The following is a 23435-nucleotide window of genomic DNA, read 5'->3' on the forward strand; positions in this document are numbered from 1 at the left end:
GGCGTCTAGGGAGGTAGGAAAAGAAAAACAATCTCCCATCAAGGAGAAGTTTAAAAAAAAATTAAAAGTTACCAGATATTTCAATCCCGAATCAAAGTGGCGGAGGACCGAGCATAGTTAGTTTGTCCTTACTCTCACCTGCATTTTGTTTCCATTACCAATGTCGAGCTCGAGCACTGGAGATGCCGGACTTGGGCGGACTTGACAAAGTGGTGACTTCGATTTTTGAATGACGACAAACGACAAACGTTGGAACCTCATGGAGTGGGTTAAAATTTCTTCAAAATGTTACCTAATTGAATTGCAGAATTTGTAACACTAACTAGTGTTGTCTGGGGCGGTTTGTAGCTGCGGCTCGCGGAGGGAATATGTAAGGCGTTTGGGAAGACGTTGACGATGTAATCCCGTCTCGTCCTGGACCAAGGGCTCGAGTCCTTGCCCGGTGCAATGATAGTGTGAGAAGAGGCCATGGACAAGGAGCAGCGTATTACGTCGGGGCACAGAGCCTTGCTGAACCCCTGACCACGGCGGTGAAGGGGGAGGGGCGGGCTTTGGGGCGGGCAAGGCTGACCTATGAAATCAAATCTCATTGTCTGACAATGCAATTTTCTCGAGTCACTTTTCGGCTACGTCATGGAACAATAATCTTCGTGTCAGGCTGTCATTTTATACTGGGTACTGGGTATTAATTCGTGTGTCGGTTTTCGAGGGTTGCCTTTCGGCTCTTACCATCATTTATGTATAGGCTGTAAAGCCTCAATACAAGGGTGGCTGCTGTTTGTTAATACCATAACCCAGTTTCCGGTTTTTCTGCGTTCCGAACCCCTTTGGCCTCCTTCAAATATTCAATCTCACTGTCTCTCTGCTCTTTCTTCATAGATGCGGCACACCCATACTCGCCAGCACCAAATTCAAGATACTAACCACACCTTCCCCTAGAATCAATCCACTCGCGAGAACAATGACCCTTGTCTCTCCCTTCCCTTTCCATCGTGTCCACCATAGAGAAATCACTCCACCTACGGTTCGCGCCAATGTGAAGCTGGGAGTGTTGTACATCCCCACCGCCACCGCAATGCCACCTGGGATCCACGGGTGTAAAGCCTTGCACCAGCGTTTAGAGTCTCTATATGCGAGGAGGTATATCCGAAGTGTGGTGGTGAGGACAAATACTGCACCAAAGAGGAGGGCAAATTGCCAGGCCATGGGCGGGAGACCTTTTCCCGTCACCAATCGCGCGGTGAAGATCCAGACGTATGCGGTGGGGATCTCAAACAAGTCCCCTGGAATCGGATAGACTGATACATATAGCTTGTAGACCGCGGCAGACACAAATGCTCCCACGACACTCCCGATAAGCTGTCCGTAGAATTGTGCTTTAGGGGATGCCCCAATTAGATGTCCCGCTTTGAGGTCTTGGAGAATGTCGCCGGCTTGAAGCGCGCCTGCTTCACTTACAGCCCCAGCGAGTAAATTTATAATTATACTGTGGTTTGCATGCGGTCCAGTCGGAGTGATCAGGGCAAAAACTAACTGTGTGAGTTTTGAGATTCCAGACACGGGATTTAAATCTGTTTCACCGAGGGCACGGACGCCCATGATGGAGAGAACCAGGGCGAGAATGATGGCAAGGATGTTGAGGCTAATAGGGATGTAGGTGCCAAAGGTTATGTGAATGCACACGACGCAGATGATCAGAGTTATTGGAAGGAGGACGGCGACGGTCCGGTTGGAGACAAGGTGGTGTGGTGGTGCGTCATCGGGAGGCTCGTCGGATGCGCCTTTCACTGGCTTGGCGGTGGAAGATTGAGAGGCTCGTCCGGAGGTGTCAAGAGAGATATAGCCGGCAATTTGTTTGCCGAGCAAAAAATCGGACCAGGAAGCACTGTTGTAGTAGTGCGCTCGGGCAGATTTGATCCAATCTGGACCATGGTGAATGGTAGGCCGAAGGAACAACCAGCCTAAATTGACCACTGCATCAGCCAGCATGATTGCCAGACTGACCCAAACGATCCAGCCTTTGCTCCCTGTCTCCCAGTCGTCAACGGGCCCGGGCGCCCAGCCGTTGTTTTTGGCCATGGGACTTAGTACCGCCCATCCCGCAATAGCGCCGAGGAGCATGTGGAATGTAGTAGCAGGGCCCATGATGATACCTTGCCCAACATATGCCGGCGATGGATTGAGCGTCCACACCCAGGTATTCGCCAGGTAGGTGCCAAATATGGGCAACCTGTGGAGAATAGGGAAAAAGTATTGGATCAGAGTGTATGCGCCGGATGAAAGGAAAGCAACCACAAGAAGTCGAATTTGCCTTTTCCAATCGCCTCGGATGTCATGTTCTTCCGCCTGCTCCGGCTGGTCGTCTCGATCGCTTTCCCTTAGAAGTTCCTCGCGCTCTTCGGTCCCCTGGGTTTCTATCTCTCTATCCTTGCCCTCGTCGCTCTTGGCGCCGCCATGCAGAACACTTATCATGAGTGCTGTAGCAGTCCCGCTGGGGAACTTGAGGCGCTCGCGAATGATGACCTGTTTTCGCAAGGGCACACCAAAGACGACGCCGAACAAGCAAAGACCAATACCCCAGACAAAGAGCCTCCACAGACTCAAGTCAACCGGGGCACCCTCGCTCTTCTTCAGCAAAAACTGGATGCTGGGCATGACTCCGACGAAACCCAGACCTAGCGGCATGGTGCCGACTGCGCCGGCCACCGTCTGAACAAGAACATTTTCGACGGGGGTGAATGGAAGAACCAAATAGCGGGACAGAGACTTGAAGACTGCAAATCCAATCAAAGAGGCCGGCATAGCCATCCCTGATACCCAACCGGTCTGCAGACCAAAGTATGTGTTGGAAAAGCAAATGATTATCCCAATCAACGTCCCCACTGCGACACCTCGAAGTGTGAAATTTGTGCCATCCAAGGCCGAGTCGTGCGCGCCAGGGACAGCATAGCAGGCATGATCAGACCGGACGCGGGAGATGCTTTGCTGATGACTAGTTTGCGGGAGCAACTCATGGTCTTGGACATCGGACGGGGACGGAGAGTGGGTGTGAGAGGAAGCGCCTCTGTCGGGTGCCATGGCGGGCTATTCTCAAGGCTGTTGAAATATGTGATTCCCATCCAGCAGAGCCATGAGTAGGAGGAAGGGGGTGCAAGGGCCCAAGTTCTGCTTGGGTTGAGCCGATGCTGATGGATGGAGGGAGGGTGGGTGTAGGGTGCGGAAAGGTGAGGCTCAAGATTATTACATACTCGGTAGAGGCGAGATTGATAGACTGATTTTCTGGCGTCATTGTTCCGGTGATTTTCCGGGACTTGAAAATCACGTGTGGTGATTGTTCAGGTCCGAGTGCCGTACCGATGGGTTCTTGTTACCCTCTACAGGTAACTTTGCCTGCGGTGGGCTGATGGTGGGGCGCAAGGTGCTGGGTGCGTCCCCCCCTTCCCGAGATGCGCATCGAAGCCTAGCCCTCGATCCATGTAACTCCTGGTACCTCATGCTGTGGTCAGTGCTGCTATGTTACTTGTTTGGTACGTACCGGCCGTGTCTGCACAGGCCAAGACTGGCCCCGTCGAAACGGTCTGGATTCAATACCCTCCCAAAAGAATGCTCCCGGCACAACGGTTCCACCGCTATGCATCCCATTCCTCTCTTTGAGGCTGCCACGAGCCATCAGTTCCCGCTTTTCGACATTGTGGCTTCCTCCATCCAATCCCGTGGGATTTCTCGAAGGTCAATGACGCTCTCACGCCTACCGCCCGTGGTACACGGTGGGCATTCTCGCAATGCCCCCATACTGGAGTCTAGACTCCCAACCATCATCGCACTTGCCGATCTCCCATGGATGCCCATCTTGGTCTATCTCTAGAGTGTTCCTGTGACTCTCGGCTATTCCGTCATCCTCGACCCTCTCCAAGCCCTCTCGCTACAAGCTCGAACTTGGGTCACCCAACATTGATCCCTCGGCGCGCACATTATTATGTTCCGACCTTCACTTATAGCAAGCTGCCATGCTGCTTGATTTCCCGTCACAGCTATGAGCATGAGCGGACTTTGGCCTGCCCCTCGGTAGAACATTCGCAGTCTGCAAGAGCAGGGAAAAGGTTTTTTAGGCCTGGTATTGACAGGCAGGCAAATCTGCGCCGCCTCTTCTGACCATGGCTCCAGAAGCGGCGCGAGAGCGCGAGATGCACAGGTATGGCCCCTTTCCAGCCTGCCGACGAACTCACCCACTCACTCGGTATACAGGTACTACCAGCCATGGCTCGAAACCTTCATGTCAACCGACTTTGAACCTGCCTCGAACTTTCCTCCCTCTGCTGATCAGCCCGAGGGCCATCGGCCTCGTTCTTCCAGAGACAAGGCGTTGACGGCTTTCGCGCAACTAGGCTGTCTCCGCCTGGACGCCAAAAGATCTGTGGTCACTTTGCTAGGCACTACAAAGCAATATATCATGGCCGAGGCCACAAAGTCTCTCTCCCTCTTGAGCGACGAGCAGCACGGTGAAGGAGACGAGCTATGGTTCGGAAATTCTTTCATTGAGCGAGAGGGTGGTATCTCGGCTGATGCCATGTATCCCGACAAATATACCGCCTATGATCCAGATGGCTCTTCTTTCACCACCCCGGCCTTGGTCGTCAGCGATATCTCAGCTCATGAGAATTACAAAACTCGGGGCTACGCCGGTCGTGGCGTTTCGTTCTATTGCGGTGTGCCAATCACCACGAAGCTGGGCCACGTCATTGGCGTGTATACTGTTACCGACGACAAACCCCGCCATGGCCTTTCAGCAACTGAACTTCATTTCCTGCTCGACATGTCCGTTATTGTCATTCAACATTTAGAAAACGTGAGAAACGACCGAGCCAGAAAGAGGGGTGAACGTCTGATTTATGGGATGGGGGCGTTCATTGAGGGTGATAAGGCTGAAGAGAGCTCTGAAGTCGGTTCCAGTCCACAGCACAATAAGTTCAGTGGCTCCGACTCCAGCCAGAATGCGAATGCGCCATCAGAGAGCACTAAAACCGCGGAGTTTTTGGGCTTAAAAATCGGCAACGCAAATGCACCTGCTAAAGACTCCAAACGCATGGGAGTGCCTGCCACCGATCGTGCAAATGGCTTGCCGGGACCGCAATCTTCAGGCCCCAGTCAGGAAAGCATCCACAACCATGGGCTCAGACGTACGCAGGCGACGCATCCTCCGAAAACAGCCAAGGAAAAGATATTGCGCGAATCTCAGCAGGTGTTTGATCGTGCTGCAGCTGTGCTCCAATACTGCCTCGTCTCCGATGGTGTTGCGTTCCTAAACGCGAGCTCCGCTAACTTGAGTTCAGGTTCGAGCATCAAAACTTCTGGATCTGCTGTGTCAAAAGTCCATCATGCTCGATCCAACTCAAAAAGTCACTCCAACCACTGGAACGGAATACAGCGATCAGACTCGCAGGAAGGGTTGGCAAATGATGACTCCACGACTTCCAGTGATGATACCGCAAGTGCACGAAGCAACAGCGACTCCTCCGCTTCCCAGGGCAAAATACAGAGGTGTGAAGTTCTGGGTCTTTACACGCTTGACCCCAATCAGTCCATCAGCATTGCCGACCAGACCATGCGCCGTATGGTCCGACGTCATCCAAAAGGCAAGTGCTTTACATTCGACCAGTTCGGCAAACCCACATCCAGCGACGAGAGCTCCGAGTCTGCATCTGCTGTCGATGGTTCCCAAGTGGATGCTAACCAATCATCAAAAGCAGCAAAACACGTTCCCACAACCAATGCTCTGCTGAAAGCACTCCCCGGCGCAAGAAGCATTGTCTTTCTGCCTTTATGGGACTTTGCGAAAGAGCGGTGGCACTCTGCACTGATAGTCTGGTCAACCGATACTGGTCGTTTGACCAATGTTGAAGATGACATGGTTTACCTGAAAGCTTTTAGTAATGCCATTATGAATGAGCTTAACCGCATCGATCTAGCACTGTCGGACACTGCCAAGTCAACATTCCTTGCCAATATTTCACACGAGCTGCGCTCGCCTCTCCATGGTATTTTGGGAAGTATTGAGTTCCTTCACGACACTGCCATGGATGACTTCCAATCGTCAATGGTCATAAGCGTTGAGACATGTGGGAAGACACTGTTGGACACAGTTAACCACGTACTTGACTATGCTAAGATCCACAATCTGTCGAAATCTTACCATCAGGATCCAGCTTCCACACAAGGGCATGCGCAACGAAGCAAACCCGAAACTAACCTTACGGAAGATTTTGATATGGCAGTCGTTGTGGAAGAAGCTGTTGAAGCTGTTTACGCCGGCCAAGTCTTCCGAACCGCAAACGCAGATGCTCTGGAAGGTAAATCGCCCGTGCAGACGGCTGCGAGTCGAGCAATACAGCAACGACTAGAGCGAAGGGCGAACATCAGCAAAGGCTCCGCTAAAGCAGCAAGTTCAGTCCGCCTTACCTTGAATATTGATGATCACACAAATTGGTGGGTCCGATCTCAACCTGGGGCTGTCAGGCGGATCGTCATGAACATTCTGGGGAACGCATTAAAATATACTAGCAAAGGGAGCATCAACGTTGGCCTCGGGGTTGACCGCTCTCGGAACAAAGTCAGCTCACATCTACATATGCTACTGAAGATTGCCGATACAGGTCGCGGCATGTCGGATGAATTCATGAAGAATCACGCCTTTACTGCCTTCTCCCAGGAAGACACGTTGGCAACTGGTACCGGCCTTGGACTCAGCATCGTCCGACAAATCGTCGATTCTCTTGGAGGCAAGATCGACCTGTCTAGTGAGAAAGACGTCGGCACCGAAGTAAGAATCTGGCTCAGACTTCCGAAGAGCCAAAAGGATGTGAATTCGATTCCGGAGGCAAATGTCGTTCCAGACGTGCGCCAGCGCACAATGGGACGGGAGATGTGCATGCTCTTGCCGCATGATGAGAAGAACAACGAATCAGATGTCCGTTGTCTGGTCCCGATGCCGACGATAGAAAGCTCAATGCGGAATTTGGTGTCCCAGTGGTTTCGAATGAAAATTACCACGACAAAGACCATGGATGGTATCTCACCAGACTTCTTCATCTACCCCGAGCCGCCGCCTATTGACTACCTGATGGACTTTCATGGCAAACCAGAAACGGAGAGAGAAGTCCCCGTCATCATATTGTGTACGAATGCCTTCGAAGCTGCGTCCTTGAGGTCGAATGGTATACATTACCTTACGGATATTGGTAGAGTCATTGAGGTGATTGCGCAACCATGTGGACCACAGAAACTGGCCAAAGTGCTTCATCGATGTATGCAACGATTGGAGATGCTGGAAAGGGACAATGGAAAAAAGCCTTCGAAGACGGCTGCTCTATCTTTCGGTCGCGACAGAGATGCAGAGAAAGGAGATATCAGAGCAAAGGGTGATACTCCAAGGCCGAGCGATGAACCAACCGAAGGCGACGGACCCAGCCAGGGCGATGAACCTGCGTCTGCGCCTGTCGGATATAGTGCCGAGGAGTTCAAATCGCCGAATCTGTCGCAAAAGTCTTCCGGTGAAAACGAACCACAACCTCAGAATCCCTCATTGATAAAGATGGGCACTTCAGAAGAGGTTGTCACACTTAGTCAATCAGGTGTCACTGACAGCGCAGCGTTACCCCGAGACCTCGACGCCAAAAATCCACGGGTCCTAGTCGTCGACGACAATCACATCAATTTACACCTTCTTGTTACTTTCGTTCGCAAGGCTGGCCACCCCTTTGAATCGGCCAGCGATGGCTTGAAGGCTCTAGAAGCGTACAAGAAGAGCATCCGCGAAGATGGCGGGCGAAATGCTTTCAAGCACGTTTTCATGGACATCTCAATGCCCGTGATGAATGGGATAGCCTCGGCCAAAGAGATTCGACGATTTGAGAAGGAGAACAAGGTTGACCCGCCAGCTAAAATCATTGCTTTGACAGGTATGGGTAGTGAGGTAGCGCATAACGAGGCGATACACGCCGGGTTTGATGAGTTTTTGAGTAAGCCGATTGTAAGTCAGCCTTCGCTCGGATCCGGCGGCCTTACGAGAAGACAGAAATGCCCCCTCTTGTTCTTTATACTAACGCGTATTGTTACAGAAGTTCAAGGACCTGCAGAAACTGCTTGTGTGATTGATCCCTGAATTGAATAAGCTGTATACAACCAAGAATGGGCAGGCTATGGATTGGTCGGTTCTCTGATACTTGCATGCATTGGCTCTGGCGTCGCTTGGGGAATTTCATTGGCAGCTGAGAAATGCTACGATGGAGCAGGCCTCGAAATGAACGAAACGAAATAGAAGGGAATTCACAGGGGCAGGATGTTCTTGTGGAGGGATCTCCCCGGTCACGATGGAGCATCAACTAAGCTTTTATAGAAGCGCTCTGACATGCATATTGATAACAGAACCGCGTTTATGAGGGTGCACGCAGCAAGGCCAACCACGTCAACGATGGGATTATGTAGGTTTAGCGGCAGGGGCTTCATACACAGGCAAAGGGAAGAACAATTAAAGACACGAAGTACTGTGAGACGAGCCGACACTATAAAAACCAGGGCCTTGATTTCAGAGTTCCCGTTGTGCCCGCTTGACCCCTGGTTGTTATTGCTTGCTACATTACACATGGATGCGTACGGGTTAATCTACCTTGGTATCAACGAAGGTGGGTGGGTAGCTATGGTAAGCACGGTAATTAGGTGGGCACTTATATCGAACGATGGACCTCGCTCCTTTCCTGCTTTCCTCCCCGGCTTGGTCCATTTACCCCAGCTCAGTGATAGTGGACACTTGTCGTGCGTGCGCGTGTGCTCAGTTCAGACATGGATTCTGGTCATGATCAAAGTCCCGGGTGGCGCAGGGCCAAGGGATAGGACCCGGACCAGGACCAGGACCAGGGACAGGGACAGGGACAGGGACAGAAATCTCTCGCGCGGTCGTCCTTCTGATTGATGGTGGTGATGGTCAAGGTATTGCTATTGCTATTGCTATTGCTATTGCTAGCGATCTGTCTGTATTTTTTGGGGGTGTGGCAATCAATGCTGCCGCCCCAATTGCTCCTCTCTCTCCCTGTTGTCCTCATACCGAACCCTTCACACACTCCCACATATATGTATGCGCTTTTCTTTTGAAAGCTTTGCATCGCTGAACCTGCTCTGCTTCCCGTATGTGCCGCACATTCTCCCCCAGTCGTAACAAACAAAATCTGTGTGTGTGTGTGTGTGTGTGTGTGTGTGTGTGTGTGTGTGTGCGCCGTATCGAACCGGAACTGTTACCGTATGAAAAGAAGAAAGTCCAAGAGAAGGAAAAACACAAGATGGGGTATAATGAAGTCCAAGAATTGCTTCAATTAAATCCAGGTTGTTGTACAAGGGTTCGTTCAGTTATGGAGATCGAGGATATAGGTCGACGGCGTCCAATGAAGGAGGCCTGCGTGGAAGCTTTGAACAGGTAGATAGATATGTTCAGAAGTTTGGGGGGTGGAACAGAAGCAGAAATGTGTCATCAGGGACCGTGTTCGCGGTAGCTCGGGGAGGAAGGACCAGTCGACGTGACTTCGACACGCTGTTATGAACCAGAAGGTTTGAAAAACCATCAAACTCGGCTCGCGGTATCGGGATGTTCAAGGGGAGTGTGCGAGGCCTGAGTAAGCCAAGGCGTCGCTCGTTGAAACCTGTGTGGTCCACAAAGCCCGTCCAAGAGGGATGTTTCTTTCCAACCCAATCCAAGTACTTGTGACATGGCGAAGTTCCTGTTTGCCGATGTCATATTCAGCCTGAAGTACAATCGTGTGGACATGTGGAGCCTTCGAAGACTTGCACTTGAGATGTATGCACCTCGTCTCAACTTGTCACTCTCTTAATCCACAACCCAGTAGGTTGCTCGTAAAAATCATCTTTATCCCTCCGCTTTTGGGCGCGATGTAACTTCAGTTGAACCTCATGCTCCTCATTCGTGACATCCTGAATCTCCAAATTCAGATTGGTAATCATTTTGTCGACTTCCTTGCGTTTTCTCGAGTCATAAATGATTGCGTTCTTTTTGAGTGATTCCTGAAGTTCCCGAATAATTTTGTTTAGATTGCGCTTGCGCCGAGCGAGGTCTTCAAGTCGGGCTGTGAGAGAGGTGATTTTGTCAGCGGCTTGGAGTTCGATAGGTGTTGGAGGCAGGCATTTGGTAGCTGAAATGGTGGACATCAGAGACACAGCCCGAGGTTTACCATTGCGGTCGTTGGCATTTGCATCGTTACCGACAGCTTTGCGAAGGATGTTGGACGACTTTCGCCCAGATATGTTGGAGAAGGGGGAGATGCTGCTGTAGTTGTCGTAGCTGCGGTGGCCACTATTGTTCGCGGCAACACGTTTGCGAAGGACAATTGGCTCTGGGACCGCTGCAGGTGGTAAGTGTACTATTGGCACAGGACTGCTTGTTAGTTCCTCTCGTGCGATGGGACTCGAAGGAATATAGCTATTATCTTCCATCGTGCTGGTGGCATAAGTGTTCCAACTCGATGAAGTGTCTGGTTCACGGTGCAACGGGTTTCGTTGCACGGTAGGGTCGAATGACTCCTCACTGGGACTCCGGTCGGGGCCGATAAATGAGGGGGTGTTGGATCCTAGCGTAGGGCTGTCGGCTCCATACTCTTGGACAGTACTGGGCGCTGGGCTTTGAGCCGGTTCAATAAAGGGTGGGCGGGGACCAGGACTTTGGAATGGGCTATCTAGGAGCCTGGTGTATTCGAGCTGCTTCGGTGACAATGCTTGCGGCGTCAATACTTCTGGGACCTTCCTGGTTTTCAGCGGGGCCACGGGCTTGAGACTGTCTTCCGAGGACACACTTTTGAGGTTCGGGAGTTGTGAAGCGGCGACTGAAAGGGAGTCTATAGGAGACATGGCAGTCTTTTCGGGAGGGATCGTGTTTTCGGGAGTCTCGCTTCTTGTCAGTTTCTCGGGCGCCTTGTGTCGCTCTACCAGCATCAAAGGTCGAGTTCGAGCTTCTGGAGTGTTCTTGACAGGTTCGACTATGGCATGTCTACCACTTGCACCCCTCCATGGTGGTCGTTGAATTGGATTGTCCAAAGGGTCGGCTGGGTCTGGTAGAGGAGACTTGGCCCATGTCGATTTTTTGACTGCCTCCCTGTCCTTCAGGCCAGCCAGAATCTGCCGCGTTCTCTCCTTAAGCTGAGGGTATGGCCCTTCTAGACTGGATGGTGTTGCTCCAGGGCGAACAGAAGAGGGCTTCCCCGCCTGGCTAGGTTCGCCCGAGTATTCATCCCACCGGGTCTCTTCGTTTCCTTCTTTACGTAGATTCCATCGCTTTTTAATGCCTTCCTCGGGTGTATTCTGTGACACGGGGACAGGTAACTTCCGCGGAATCTGACTTTTTAAAGATTTGTCTGGCTGTGTGGGAGTTGGGAATGAAGGTTCAATGGGAGAAACGAGGGAGGCATCAGAGCCGTTAGGGTGGAATGAGGTCTGGCTGCTCAAAGGTGAGACACTGGCTTGACTGGCGTCATGGTGATGTCTCGGCTGAGTCGAAGGCTGTGGAGGATTGAAGTCGGAAATATTGGGAGAAACTGAATCCTGGTCAATGGAGTATACCGACTCACGCTCCGCCATAGGAGGCACAGGCCGACTGCGACAATTGTGGTCAGCGTGAAGGAGGAAGTCAAGAAAGGGCGCAGACGTACAAAGGGAGTTCTGGAAGAGCAGTGACCGCAACACTACTGCGGCGACTGTACAAAGACTCGACTTCGGGGATTGTCTCGAGGTATCTTTCATCCATTGTTGGCTCGGGATAAGCTTGGTAGCCCATCTGGTAGTCTGGAATGTTATTCCGTCTCCACATGTCTGCGGTCTAAACTTGGGAATGCTGCTGCGGCGCTGGAGAAGGGTTGCGACACTCCGACAGAAGGAGGGTTCGTCATACCGCGGGCAGCCTCGACAAGTTCAGCGTGACGGATCAGAGTGAGCGGGAGGAGGAGGAGAGAGGGCGACAGATGCGAGGTTGCAACGGGCTCGAGGTAAGGAGTGCTGGATACATGAGCGGTTTGTCGTGTTGGTGATGGCTTCCGCAGGCTGTCTTCTGCAGGGACAGTCTAGGTATCGAGCTCAAGTCTTGTTGATCGAGTGAATGTTAGCCAGCGGTGCCAGGGGGTGAGATGCGTTGTCTCGTTTTTGTTTGTTCAGACTCAGAATGGGAATTCGACGAGTTGCCGATTGGCTGAGCGAGGGTTAATCAGTACCCGCGGGCTCAATGTGGCAGAATAAAGGTGAAACAAGGAATGACAGGAATGGCCACCGCCGTGGATTATTTCAGGGTCACGACTCCAGGATCACAGCCTCAGTCCTCAGTGCGAGCCAACTTTGGACCAGGATGTATCTGAGACTTGAGTATCCTGTCGTATGTTTCATGGGGTCTGGTCACTTGACTGTTGGGTCACACTACACGTGGTGTCTAGGTATTTACGCGTATAAACTTTCTTGTCATTACCTACCAGCTTAGCCAGGTACAGTACCTGAGAAGTGTGGAGTTGGGGGAGAAGTGCCTGGACCAGTCAATAGGGGGGAGGCTTGCGATAGGTACAGTAACTACAGGACCATGACGCCGGGACCGAGTGGCTAGTGAGGCTGGGCTAGGGGGCTCACTAGGTGGCCTCGGCGGGCAGCTGGCACCACTGCTAAGTCAGCCTCATTGATCGTTGGGTGCAATACATAATAGCGGAGGGCACCCCAAGCCCAAGATAACGATGGAAACCCTCGAACGCTTCCTAGCCGAGCGCCTTAGGCACATTCGGAGATGTCATCCGTTACCCATCTACATACCAGTACCTCGTACTATGTACCTAGGCTCCTCCTTCCTCGAGGACTCGCAGTGCTGATGGCATCATCTGACCCTGGCGACGCCCTGCTGCTGACAAGATGACAATATATTATTTGTTTTTGTCGACGCCTAACCTCCTTCTAAAACCCTTTCTGTCTGAGATGTAGATCTGATGGCTCCATTTAATCCTGATGCCCCCGGTTGGCAAGCTTCTTTCGTCCTCCCTGACGCCCAATGGTCAAAAAGGGCACCAGAAATACCGCCATCACCGCACCAACCAGAGATACCCAGAATGTTGCCTGATATGGCCGATATGTCACTGCTCCTACCCCCTGCGCTGCACCTCCCGCCGTGTTGTAAATGCTTGTTTGAATGCCCAGCCCAACCGTCGCAACAAGCCTTGTCACCGTGTTGAATAAACCTCCTGCCACCGACTGCTGCTCACTTGGAAGAGACGACATGACGTACATGTTGGTGACGGTAAATTCCAGATCCTGAGACAGCACGCTGAACAACAATGCTGGAAACGCAAGAGCCCAGAACGATATCGACGTATATATCGCGCTGAAAAGTGCAGACGCGACCACTGCGCTGACAGCCCCAATAATCATGATCACCCTGTTGGAGACTCGGTGCATGATCATTGCTGCCAGGACATTGACCAGAATTCCCCCGATGCCCGCGGGAAGGAGATGTACGGCGACCATCAGCGGGGACAGCTGGTTAATCCTTTGCCAAAGCAACGTTAACCAAAACAAGTTCCCAGCGAAGCCATAAAACCCGAGGCAGAGCACAATCACCACCAAGGTGAAATTTCGATCCTTCCAGACCCTCAAGGGCATGAGTGGATATCGGAAAACACTCTGCCAGTATATGAAGCCGGCGACCAGTACAAGCCCAACCACTAGTAAGGCAATCACATATGACGTCCCCCATCCGTCTGGCGCGTCGCCAGCTAAAGTCAGGGAGGCGGTGAACATGGCAATTCCACCCACAGCGAGAAGCGCTCCGAGAAGGTCGAACTTGACAAAAGTCTCCATGTTGAGTCCCCCGAGCTTCTGTTCGTTGTCCGGCGGGGTCGTCCACAGCGCTGCGAAAAAGAAGAAAGCATAAATGACCGCCATGACCCAGAATGCTGCTCTCCAGGAGGAAATTTGCATCGTCACGCCACTGATAAATGCTCCAAGCACGAAACCCACCGGGTTGCCCCCCGAAAAGCAGGCAAAGGCTCTGTTCTTTCGTCGGCTCGGTCTGTCATAGACCGCCCCCAGCTTGCCAATGGCCGGGGGAACAGAAGCCGCCGAGCTGAGACCGAGGAGACCACAGAACACATCCAAAAAGTACGCATTGGTGGCAAAGCCGGTGATGAGCAGACAGATACTGAAAAAGGCCAGACTGCAGAGAAAGAGCAGTCTCCTCCCAAACAAGTCGGCCACCCGGCCAAAAAAGAGCAAGAACGTTCCCGCCGCGAGGGTCTGGGCAGCATTGATCCAGGTCACTTCGGCTGCCGTCATGTCCAGGTCTTTGCCGATGTGGTCGGTCATGCACAGAATAGCTCCGGTGAAGATCGAACTCTGCCCTACAGCGACGGTCGTGGTAAGAACAAAGAGACATTCCTGAAAGAGACTGCTGAAGCACGCCGGACGACTGCCATAGGGATCGGATTCGGTTGGAGCTAGTGATGCCCCGATTGATGCTGTCGGTTCGACCTTGGGGAAATCGATGGCCCGTGTACCGGCTTCGACGTCAAGGTCCTCTGAAGGGCGGACCTCGATAGGGGTTTTCTCCATTGCCATAAAGCGGTTTGCTGGCCCCCAGCAGGGCACAACCAAGATGTTCAAAATGCAACGTGATACCAAAAAGGACCAATTAAAGATCAAAATGCCAGAAAACCAGACATCGAAGAAAAGACTACTAACAATCAAAGGAACCTCGCCTGTGAAAGCGTGGCGGCACCGGCGGAAGAGGACAAGCTCAAATACTGGTTACACAAACGTTGGGACTCTGCCGAGAACGAGCGAACCGACACCAAAACGGCGAATCCGTCGGCAATCGCTTTTGTGGCGCTTCAATTGGCGGGCCTGGTCGCCCATCGAGTCCTGGCAATCACCATGAACATATGTAAGCTGCCCGCCAACTCTGCGGATCTATTTCCGCATATCACGACCTGCCGCAGATGGAACTGTCGCTTGCAAGAGATTGCTTTGCTGGCTGCCGGCATCGCTGCTACATACATATGTATTCGGTCCTAATGGAGGAATGGGGAGCTTACCAAGTCGACTATGCCCACAGGCTAATGTGCGGTCGGAGCCGGGCTCTTATGCAGGCACTTACCCATCAACTGTCTGTTTAAGCAAGTTTCAATGTCTATCGGGCTGTTTTCGACTGCCCCCCCCCGAGCTGCCTCTGATGGTGATGTCCCAACCGCTGTGCATCCGGCTGATGGCGACCGCTTTGGTAGTATCAGGTTTGTTGGCTCTATTTTTCTGCTCTCCTCTGTATTCGTCCATGCACTTGACACGATGCATTATGCGAGTTATCAATATCTCCTCTCTCAAGACATTCTCGTTGAGATTTGCCTGGTCGAGATCACTTGCCCCTGTCGCTACTTGCCCCCTTCTTTCGCTCTACTCGAACGATCTGCACTACCCGCGCAACACAATGAACCGCACTAGCCTCCCTCTGGGTCTTTACATGTTCCGTCCGCCGGTGACTTCGATAGTCTGTCCGTTCACATAACTGAAAAGCGGCGAACATACTGCCAAGATGGAGCTTGCGGCCTCGGTGGCAGTGCCGGGTCGTCCCAGCGGGATGTCCCTGTACGCCACGTTCGGGTCCTCGCCCTTGCGGTCGGCGATTTGCTTTCCAGGAATGCCCAGCGCAACGCGCTGGCCGTCGGCGGTGGTGATGAAGGCTCCGATCTCCTTGGCCCGCGTCAGGCGGGTGTCGATGTGGCCGAAGGCAATGGTGTTGGCGCGCACGCCGAACTGTCGTAGGTGAGGTTCGGTGGTCAGTCTGGGGTATCAAGATTGAAGATCCCTGGTGCTGCGGCCAGCACATATACAAAAAGGAGATATCGAACAGCCACCAAAGCAAAGAAGATGCCCGAACAAACCAAAACATACCTGCGGTCCCCACTCCTTTGCGATCGTCTTGGTCAAGCCCGTGACGCCTGCCTTCGCCAGACTGTAATTCGCCTGCCCAGCGTTGCCGTGGGTGCCAGACGTGCTCGAAATGTTGATGATGACTCTCTTCTCGCCGTCTTTAACCCTAAAGTACGGCGCACACTGCCTGACCAGACGGAAGGGGGCGGTGTTGTGCACGTTGATGATGGTGTCCCACTGCTTGTCTGTGATCTTGTGGATCACGCCGTCCCACGTGTAGCCGGCGTTGTTGACGATGATGTGGATTTTGCCGTTGCCGAACTCGGCCGCCTTGGAAACCAGCACGGGGAAGTAGTTGGGGTCGGTGACATCGCCGGGGACGGAGATGGCGCGTTTGTTGCCCGGGCTGGCGTCGTTGATGGACTTGGCCACGGCCTCACCCTTGGCGGCGTCAACGTCGCACACGACCACCTTGGCGCCCTCGTTGGCAAACAGCCGTGCGCACTCAGCCCCGATGCCCTGCCCGCTACCTGTGATCTTTTGCGTTCATTGTCAGCGTGGGGAGGCCACTTGGATCGTTGGGAGGAGGAGGGGAGGAGGAGGAGGAGGAGGAGGAGGAGGAGGAAGAGCAGGGGCAAAAACTAGGATGATAGAGCGCTATGTGGAGGATTGAGAGTCTCAAACCCCTTGATACAAAGGCGTCTGTGTACCCAGTACGTGTGCCTGTTTCAATTGAGAAAGATGGGCGCAGGGTAAAACTCACAATAGCGACCTGGCCGGCCAGCAGGCCTGAGGGGTAATTGAGATGCGAGGCGATCTGCTGAGCTCTCTGCGCCATGGCTAGAAATCAGGACCAAAATAACAAAAAGAGAAGGACAAAGGCTTCCAAGGTCAATCAATCAGTCAAGGTTTGGGAGAGAGGTGAAGAAACTCAAGAGAGAAACTCTCTACACAACTAGTGGATTTGGAGAACGAGGTCAATGTATGAGTTGAGCGAGTGAGTGAGTGAGACTGCGGCCGCAGATCTGGACACTTGCCGAGGCATCTCACAACGCTAATCATCGTCAGCCGCCGAGGCCGCAACCGAGAATGGAGATGGCACTTCTCTCGGCGGAAGAAGAGCCAGCGCCGAACAAGGACGTACGAGTTCAGTCCAGACGACTTCCCTCCGAGTAAGTAGAAGCGGCTTCAAGGATTGTGAACCCAGTCTACTGCTAGATACCATTCTATGCAATGGATCGTCGATACCCTCCGCCGTACACTGGTTGTTTCCAGTATGCCACGGGAAGGCTGAACCAATCTGCCCAAGTCGTGATTTTCAGAACCACCAACTCGAGAGGCGTGCCCTGTGTCTCATGGCACAGATGCACTTGGATTGTGCCCCTGGGTGTGGCTTCCACTTTCTCGGCCGTCTTCCCACGCCTTTGTAGTGCACCTGATGGGTGTGAGTACCACCATGGCTACTTCTTCCTCCGGCAGCGCGTTGTCTAGCAACAACTCTTACAAGCATACCTGCGCTCCTTTTCCTCCGCTAAACCCAGCAGGGCAAAGACCTCGTCGCACTTAACTCAACATTCAGAGCCAGTGGCAGAAAGGAGAAGAATGTAGAGATTCTCAAAGTCAGCTGGACCCGATGATTTCCTCCAGCGCCAGAAGCACAGAAACTGCACGGTCGACCTCTTACTCAGTCTGCCCTGTCTCTCCCGCCTCTCTCCGTCTACCCATCACCCTGCTCCTCCTTTTCGTTTTCATTTTAGCCAAGCCCGCAGGTACGGGGACTATGTTAAACGGATCTTCATGCCCAATATCTTACCAGACATAGAGGCTGATTCTGACTCCTCCCCTTGAACCATGAAGCCTGCGCCGGCAAATTGAAAAGTCCTCGAAAAACTCTCACTCGAGTCTTGCGTCGAACGGCTTTCTTCGTCCGCCAATAAAGCTACCATCGCCTCCGGGTAGAACCTATCGGGCAATGCCAGCCCTACACATGGAGCATCTAATGGGGGCGGCATCTAATGGGGGCGGCATCTAATGGGGGCGGCCCCTGTGACGTCGCCATAAACGTCATTTTAAAATCAGACTGGTGTTTTAATGAAGACTCTTGAAGCCGGGTTGCGTCAAAGTTGGTTGTGGGTTGATCTCGTCCAGCTGCGTCTCGCGCACTGTAGCTGAAAAGAATGTGGTGGATCCGCTGGGAATTAATCTGAAGGGGACTGTCAAATAGAACGACCCAATATTCCCCCACCAGGCCACGTTCAGACACAACAGCAACAGCGTCTCCCCAGATTTGCACAGTCGTACTATCCCTAATGAAGGATCTCGCAGCCCATCGGAAACCTGGAATGCGGAGCCTCGGACCGGGTATGAATATCGTCGCGAGAGGCACCAGACGTTGAAGAAGCCAGACGGTTTTCATCCTTTCTTCCCCCTGTTTCTCCAGAAGAGTCGCAACGTCCAATCCCATGATTGGGGCCAGGGCTAAGGTCTCATCATCGCCCTTGCTAGTCGAGCGAAAGGGCACTAAGTGCAATACAGCTGCCAAATCCATTGATTTATGCCGCTCGGAAACACACATTTGAACCAAAGTCTCGGCAAATTGCCATGTTATCTGGCAGTGAGGGTTCGATGATGCTAGATCGACGAGCTGACAGGCCGGCATAATGAAATTGTCATCGAGCACAAAGTGAATCCTATCCGATAGGGTTCCTTCTAGGGGCGTCCAAAGACGTCTCATCCAAGTCGAACATAGTATGCGGTGGCAACCAAGTCGCGAAGCCGCTTGATTTGGCATTTAGGAATGCCTCGCTCAGCATGGCTGCCGAGGCCCGTCCGACCAGACATGGGAGAATGCAATCACATTGGCTTTTCCTTTGAGTGAAGTAACAGTCTCCTCATTTGAATCATCCAAAAGGGCGTCCAAGTTCAAGACCGGCACCTCACCTTGTCGAAGAATGGTTGCTAGGCGGTGAGGTGGTGCCGCGATGAAACTACAAGCACACGATGAGTCGACATGAGACGTTTGGTATGTTTCTTCTAGCAGTTGGTACGCGATGCAAGAATTTTTAGTACATCCCTGATGACGACCTGACTTGAGGTCCTTGGCTTCGAGAAGAGCGGCTAGCTCGATGGTTGAGTGGGAAGTCTTAAATAGCAACTCGAATGTGGAAGGGCACCAGCCTTTCTTGACAAGCTGTTGGATGAGCAGGTTCCTATTCAAGTCCGAGTAGCGCCAACTCGGCCCTTCCCTTTTCAGCCACGAAAGGCATATCATAGACGAAACGTCCTGGAAGTGCCGAATGGCTTCACCAATCAGGGTGCATAGTCGCATTGTAGGAGCAATGCGCTCCTCTTTCAAATCTTTGGATGTCTTGTTACCCTGCAACTCGAGCTTCACGGTCCACTGGTAGACCATCTTCTGCGCCTCATCAAGGGCCTCTAGGAACTGCACAACCTCCGCATCGGGCATATCGTAGACTTCTCCAATCTTTTCTTTAGTGAACTGCCGAAGGAAGCGCGTGCGAAAAACTTGATCTCCCGACACGAAATCGCGAGTGCGGAATCGCTGCCTAAAAGTTGCTTCAAGGAACCCAAGAGTAAACCAAGATTGTAGCATGGATAATGTGTACGAGACACTTCGGGACAAACGCCCAAATGTAAGGTCGAGAAGTTCAGCCTGGGTCCATCCACGTAGAAGTGGGTATGTTTCGAAGTCGACGACACCGTAGGATTGCGTCGTGTCATGATCGAATCCAAGCCACGCTGTTGTAGGAAGTTTAAGCCCCGTGGCCTGGAGGTCTTCGTCGTCAAAGAGGTGGTCCATTAATTGCTGGAGATTGCACGCACTCAATGTCGTCGACGGATCTCGGGTCGAGATGCGGCTTGCTTCGCCAATTTCTCGCTCGCCGACGTGGCAGTAAGGCAGATTCCAGTTGGGTCGGCAACCTCTGTCTTCGGTTCAAGACTTTCTAAGCAGAAACCCCACTGACGGTATCCTATGGCTGGTTGTTTCGCATTGGATTTTGCCATGTATTTCCCAGAGGACTTGGAGCAAAGTTGCGAGGGTTGTGCTTGATTTCACCGCCGTTGAGAGTGGCGTCTGCTAAGGCACTGTACCTAGATGCCTATTTCACTACATGACTCGATGACTACCCAGTAACGCTAAGTAGACATGTACATTAGCCTATGGCGTACTAGTATCCCATCCATACAGATATCAGGAACCCTCAAGCGTCTCTTTCGGGGTCTAGACCAAGATGCATTGTGGTGCGATTGGCGGATGAGGAATTTTAGGCAACAGCGTACGAGCAGGGCTTTGCAATGTCCAGAAGCTTTTCTCAGCTCGGTGTCCAACGGTGAGGCAGGAGGCGCGAGGGTGCTAGATCAGACCCCATGTTCAAGTTAACTCAAGTGCGTGATTAGGCAATACGCGAAAATTGAACTCCCTCACAACACCGTGGTTTTAAGCCTCAGGTTTCTGCGGCGTACTCTGGAAGGCTGCTGAGGGGTCAACGCCGAATATTGAAACGAAGTGTTGCCATCAGCATTGGCGTTTCTGTCAGATTCAATCTCTGAGAGACGAATTGAGGATGGCTCGAGCGGATCATCACGATATAGGCGTTCGCTGTCCGTGACAGAACTATCCCCCAGCGCAGACATGCTTGATCTATATACCGCTGCTGGGCCGACGTATTGCACTCGAATCTTCCACGCGTTATTTGTCCGATGGCAGATGAGAGAGTGTTATACTTGTTTCAAGCCTTCACTGAAGCCTGTGTGACGTTGTCCACTCCTGTAGTTCGCTACTGTCAGCACGGCGCCGATTGCCGTAACACAAATGTAATCTTTCCCCTTGCGTAGAGGCGCTCCTTGTGCGACAGCGTGCAGACTGGCTGATCGGTCTCCTAGATGCACCCGCGGATAAGCACATTAACGTGCCTCCAAATTTTTCCGCAGGCGCTTCTGCAAGGCACCAGGCAGTTCTGATTATTGTTTTTGGGATCCGCGTAGAACCACGTCATTTCCTTCGCGTCATCTGTGCCGACCTAGGCTATCACCACTTCCCTTGCCTCTTTTGCTTTTTGTCGATTTACGATCACAAACGCCATATATGATGAGTCGAACATTTCCCAGACACTACCATTTTCCTTTTTCCGGGGGCCGGTTTGCCAGAACAACATGTAAATCCTCAAAGGCCGGTACTTAGGACTGCCTCACTGCAAAGTCCTGGTCGGTTGACACTTCTTCCACGGGATTTTTGTTGAGACTTTCGAACAGCTGGAGGTAGCTGCCGATTAAGAAAGCCCAGGAGCCCCTGTAGAAAGTAGGGTTGAATCAGTATAAAGTCCTCGAGTCGTGCTCGTTTGTAAATATTCCTTTCGGTAAACATCTGGGAGCATGTCGGGTGGGATCAATAGAACGTACCAAAATGTAGCCAATCCAGCTTCGTACTGTGCTCCAGAATTTTTATACGCCATACCTAGACAGCCACAGAGCGTGAAACCAAACGCCCCCACCAGGTTCCAAAATGCAATATGCCAACCCAAGAGATGCGGCGCCGGCTTGTACCATTTCTGCTGCGTCTCGAGCATGTACAATGTGCTGCTGACAATGAAGCCACTTCCACCAATAACCTGAGGGATCCAGTATGCGGCATTGAGCCGCCACTGGGGCGTCAAATGATCGATGATGCCGGGTAAGGCAGTGATTCCAGAGATGCCAAAGACGGTCGCGCCAAAGAGTTGGGCCGAGCCGGCAAGGAAACCAAATTCATGAAGGTAATGCGTACGCAGATCGTGCCACGAAGGGAACCATTGCCAGGCCCTTTTGGCCAATTTGCCTCCCTTCGAGGGAGGTTGGGCCTCGGGGACGGTTGAAATCGAAGGTCTGCCGACGAAATTATGCCTATTCCGATGGTGATGGTGACAATGGTGGCGGTTGGCAACGACTCTGAGTCTTGCTACACCCCTTTTCTGATCGTCATCGTCGTCAAACAGTTGCTCAACAGCCCAGCCAAAACAGCCGGTGTTGTTGGCATTAATTGCTTCAAAGATGAGGAGGATGGAGCCAGTTTCGAAGAAGAGGATGGCGCCGATGAATGCTGTTACGCCTCCTCCGTAGTATATTTCGCCGTCAAATTCGGTCGAGGGGGCTACGACGGGGAGCCAGACGAAGAAACCCTGTTAGTCCAGCACCAGTGGTTAGTCGAGTCCGTTAGCCGGCCATCTTGGGGGTGTCAAAGACAGGACATACATTCAAAACCCAGACAACACTCCCCCATGTGAATACAAAAGCAACAAGCCAGGAGATGTCCCAGATTGGAAAACATGTAAAGGTTTTGACGACTGTTTTCAAAACCTCTCTCGGGTCTGACGTTCGTCTGGGTGTCACAAAATAAGCCTCCTCCCCAGGCTTAGGTCTCTGGACGAGCAAGGGATGTCGGCCTTTTCGATTGTCTCGCGACCGCCACAGGAACCGCACATTTTTGGCGGGGACGTTGGATTCGGAATAGCGCTTGGGGACTTCATGGTCGGCAGCATTGTCGACGCTGTCACGCGAAATTGCTGTATCGTCAGGCGTTTCTTTGGACACGGATCCCGAGTGGTTGAAATGGGCTCTGGTGGGATTGAGAAAACTGAAGGGGCCTTCGGCGCGTTCCAAGGTCAGTCTGTTGTCATGTTGGAATGGCTCTCGCGTATGGAAATGCCGGTTTCTAGGGGGCATGGTGGTGACTTGGCCGTCGCAACGAGTTCCCAGACGGAGATTGGATATTGTTGACGTATGGTATTTGCGCTCATGCACGTTTCCATTGCCTGTAGGCGACGATGCGCATGGACATGAACATGAAAATGAAAGTTGGTTGTCTCCCTGCGGTAGCGAGCGCGGGCCTGTGTCGAGGTTTAAATGAAAATGATGTTGTTGATGACGACGCGGAAAAGTTTTAGGCTGTTTCGCTTCCCAGTTGCCGCTCGCCGGCTTCAGAAAGGCTGGTGGAGGCCAAGATTGTGGCTTGCTTCCCCCGTCAAATGCCATCAAATGGGCTCTCAGAGTGGCTTCACTCGCCAGTCACTTGTTGCTTAATTCGAACATTGGCTCGCTCCCCTCTTCAAATCCTCGTTTGCTGACGGAGCAAGACTGAGCCACCCACTCATGCTTACTGGACCACCTGTGTACTACTCCGGAACTGCAATTCTCTCACCCAACTCTACGCAGGTTCTGGTCTATGATTGTTCTGGAACTGTTGGCTTAGATGTGCTAGCCGTCGGTGCAGAAGACACCCCTGGGATCTGCTCAGCTGGCTGTTGGGCAATCTGTAAAAGATCTTTGAAGTAATCTATATTTAATTGCGATGTGGCGTCCACAGCACTCAGGGCCACATATTGTTGTCGAACCACTGCATGGAGGAACTGTCCGTGGACTTTCAGTACTGCAACCTGTGCACGCAGACTCACCGCGGTAGATATCTCTTCTGTTCGGTCCGATTTCCTGAGTCTCACTCG

General features: G+C 52.3%; 7 protein-coding genes across 7 annotated transcripts; 1 reads left to right on the top strand and 6 right to left on the bottom strand.

The window, feature by feature from the left end:
• Nucleotides 1-873: 873 nt before the first annotated feature.
• On the bottom strand, nucleotides 874-3078 carry A1O5_09463 (uncharacterized protein; the record flags this gene model as incomplete). Its single annotated transcript, XM_007750042.1, has 1 exon — nucleotides 874-3078. The coding sequence occupies one exon, from the start codon at nucleotides 3076-3078 to the stop codon at nucleotides 874-876; it is 2205 nt and encodes a 734-aa protein (XP_007748232.1).
• A 1076-nt stretch (nucleotides 3079-4154) lies between these two features.
• Nucleotides 4155-8147, top strand: A1O5_09464 (uncharacterized protein; the record flags this gene model as incomplete). The annotated part of the gene is made up of 3 exons (XM_007750043.1): nucleotides 4155-4192; nucleotides 4246-8026; nucleotides 8115-8147. The coding sequence occupies 3 exons, from the start codon at nucleotides 4155-4157 to the stop codon at nucleotides 8145-8147; spliced, it is 3852 nt and encodes a 1283-aa protein (XP_007748233.1).
• A 1708-nt stretch (nucleotides 8148-9855) lies between these two features.
• On the bottom strand, nucleotides 9856-11827 carry A1O5_09465 (uncharacterized protein; the record flags this gene model as incomplete). Its single annotated transcript, XM_007750044.1, has 2 exons — nucleotides 9856-11647; nucleotides 11703-11827. 2 exons carry the CDS (start codon nucleotides 11825-11827, stop codon nucleotides 9856-9858), a joined length of 1917 nt encoding a protein of 638 aa, XP_007748234.1.
• Nucleotides 11828-13017: 1190 nt separating this feature from the next.
• A1O5_09466 (uncharacterized protein) lies at nucleotides 13018-14625 on the bottom strand (the record flags this gene model as incomplete). Its single annotated transcript, XM_007750045.1, has 1 exon — nucleotides 13018-14625. One exon carries the CDS (start codon nucleotides 14623-14625, stop codon nucleotides 13018-13020), a length of 1608 nt encoding a protein of 535 aa, XP_007748235.1.
• Nucleotides 14626-15525: 900 nt separating this feature from the next.
• A1O5_09467 (3-oxoacyl-[acyl-carrier protein] reductase) lies at nucleotides 15526-16777 on the bottom strand (the record flags this gene model as incomplete). The annotated part of the gene is made up of 3 exons (XM_007750046.1): nucleotides 15526-15822; nucleotides 15961-16476; nucleotides 16703-16777. The coding sequence occupies 3 exons, from the start codon at nucleotides 16775-16777 to the stop codon at nucleotides 15526-15528; spliced, it is 888 nt and encodes a 295-aa protein (XP_007748236.1).
• Nucleotides 16778-18745: 1968 nt separating this feature from the next.
• Nucleotides 18746-19759, bottom strand: A1O5_09468 (uncharacterized protein; the record flags this gene model as incomplete). Its single annotated transcript, XM_007750047.1, has 1 exon — nucleotides 18746-19759. The coding sequence occupies one exon, from the start codon at nucleotides 19757-19759 to the stop codon at nucleotides 18746-18748; it is 1014 nt and encodes a 337-aa protein (XP_007748237.1).
• Nucleotides 19760-21138: 1379 nt separating this feature from the next.
• Nucleotides 21139-22659, bottom strand: A1O5_09469 (uncharacterized protein; the record flags this gene model as incomplete). Its single annotated transcript, XM_007750048.1, has 3 exons — nucleotides 21139-21250; nucleotides 21361-22115; nucleotides 22189-22659. 3 exons carry the CDS (start codon nucleotides 22657-22659, stop codon nucleotides 21139-21141), a joined length of 1338 nt encoding a protein of 445 aa, XP_007748238.1.
• Nucleotides 22660-23435: the final 776 nt, after the last annotated feature.

Source organism: Cladophialophora psammophila (assembly GCF_000585535.1).
Source record: "Cladophialophora psammophila CBS 110553 chromosome Unknown aczJe-supercont1.16, whole genome shotgun sequence".
NCBI lineage: Eukaryota > Fungi > Ascomycota > Eurotiomycetes > Chaetothyriales > Herpotrichiellaceae > Cladophialophora > Cladophialophora psammophila.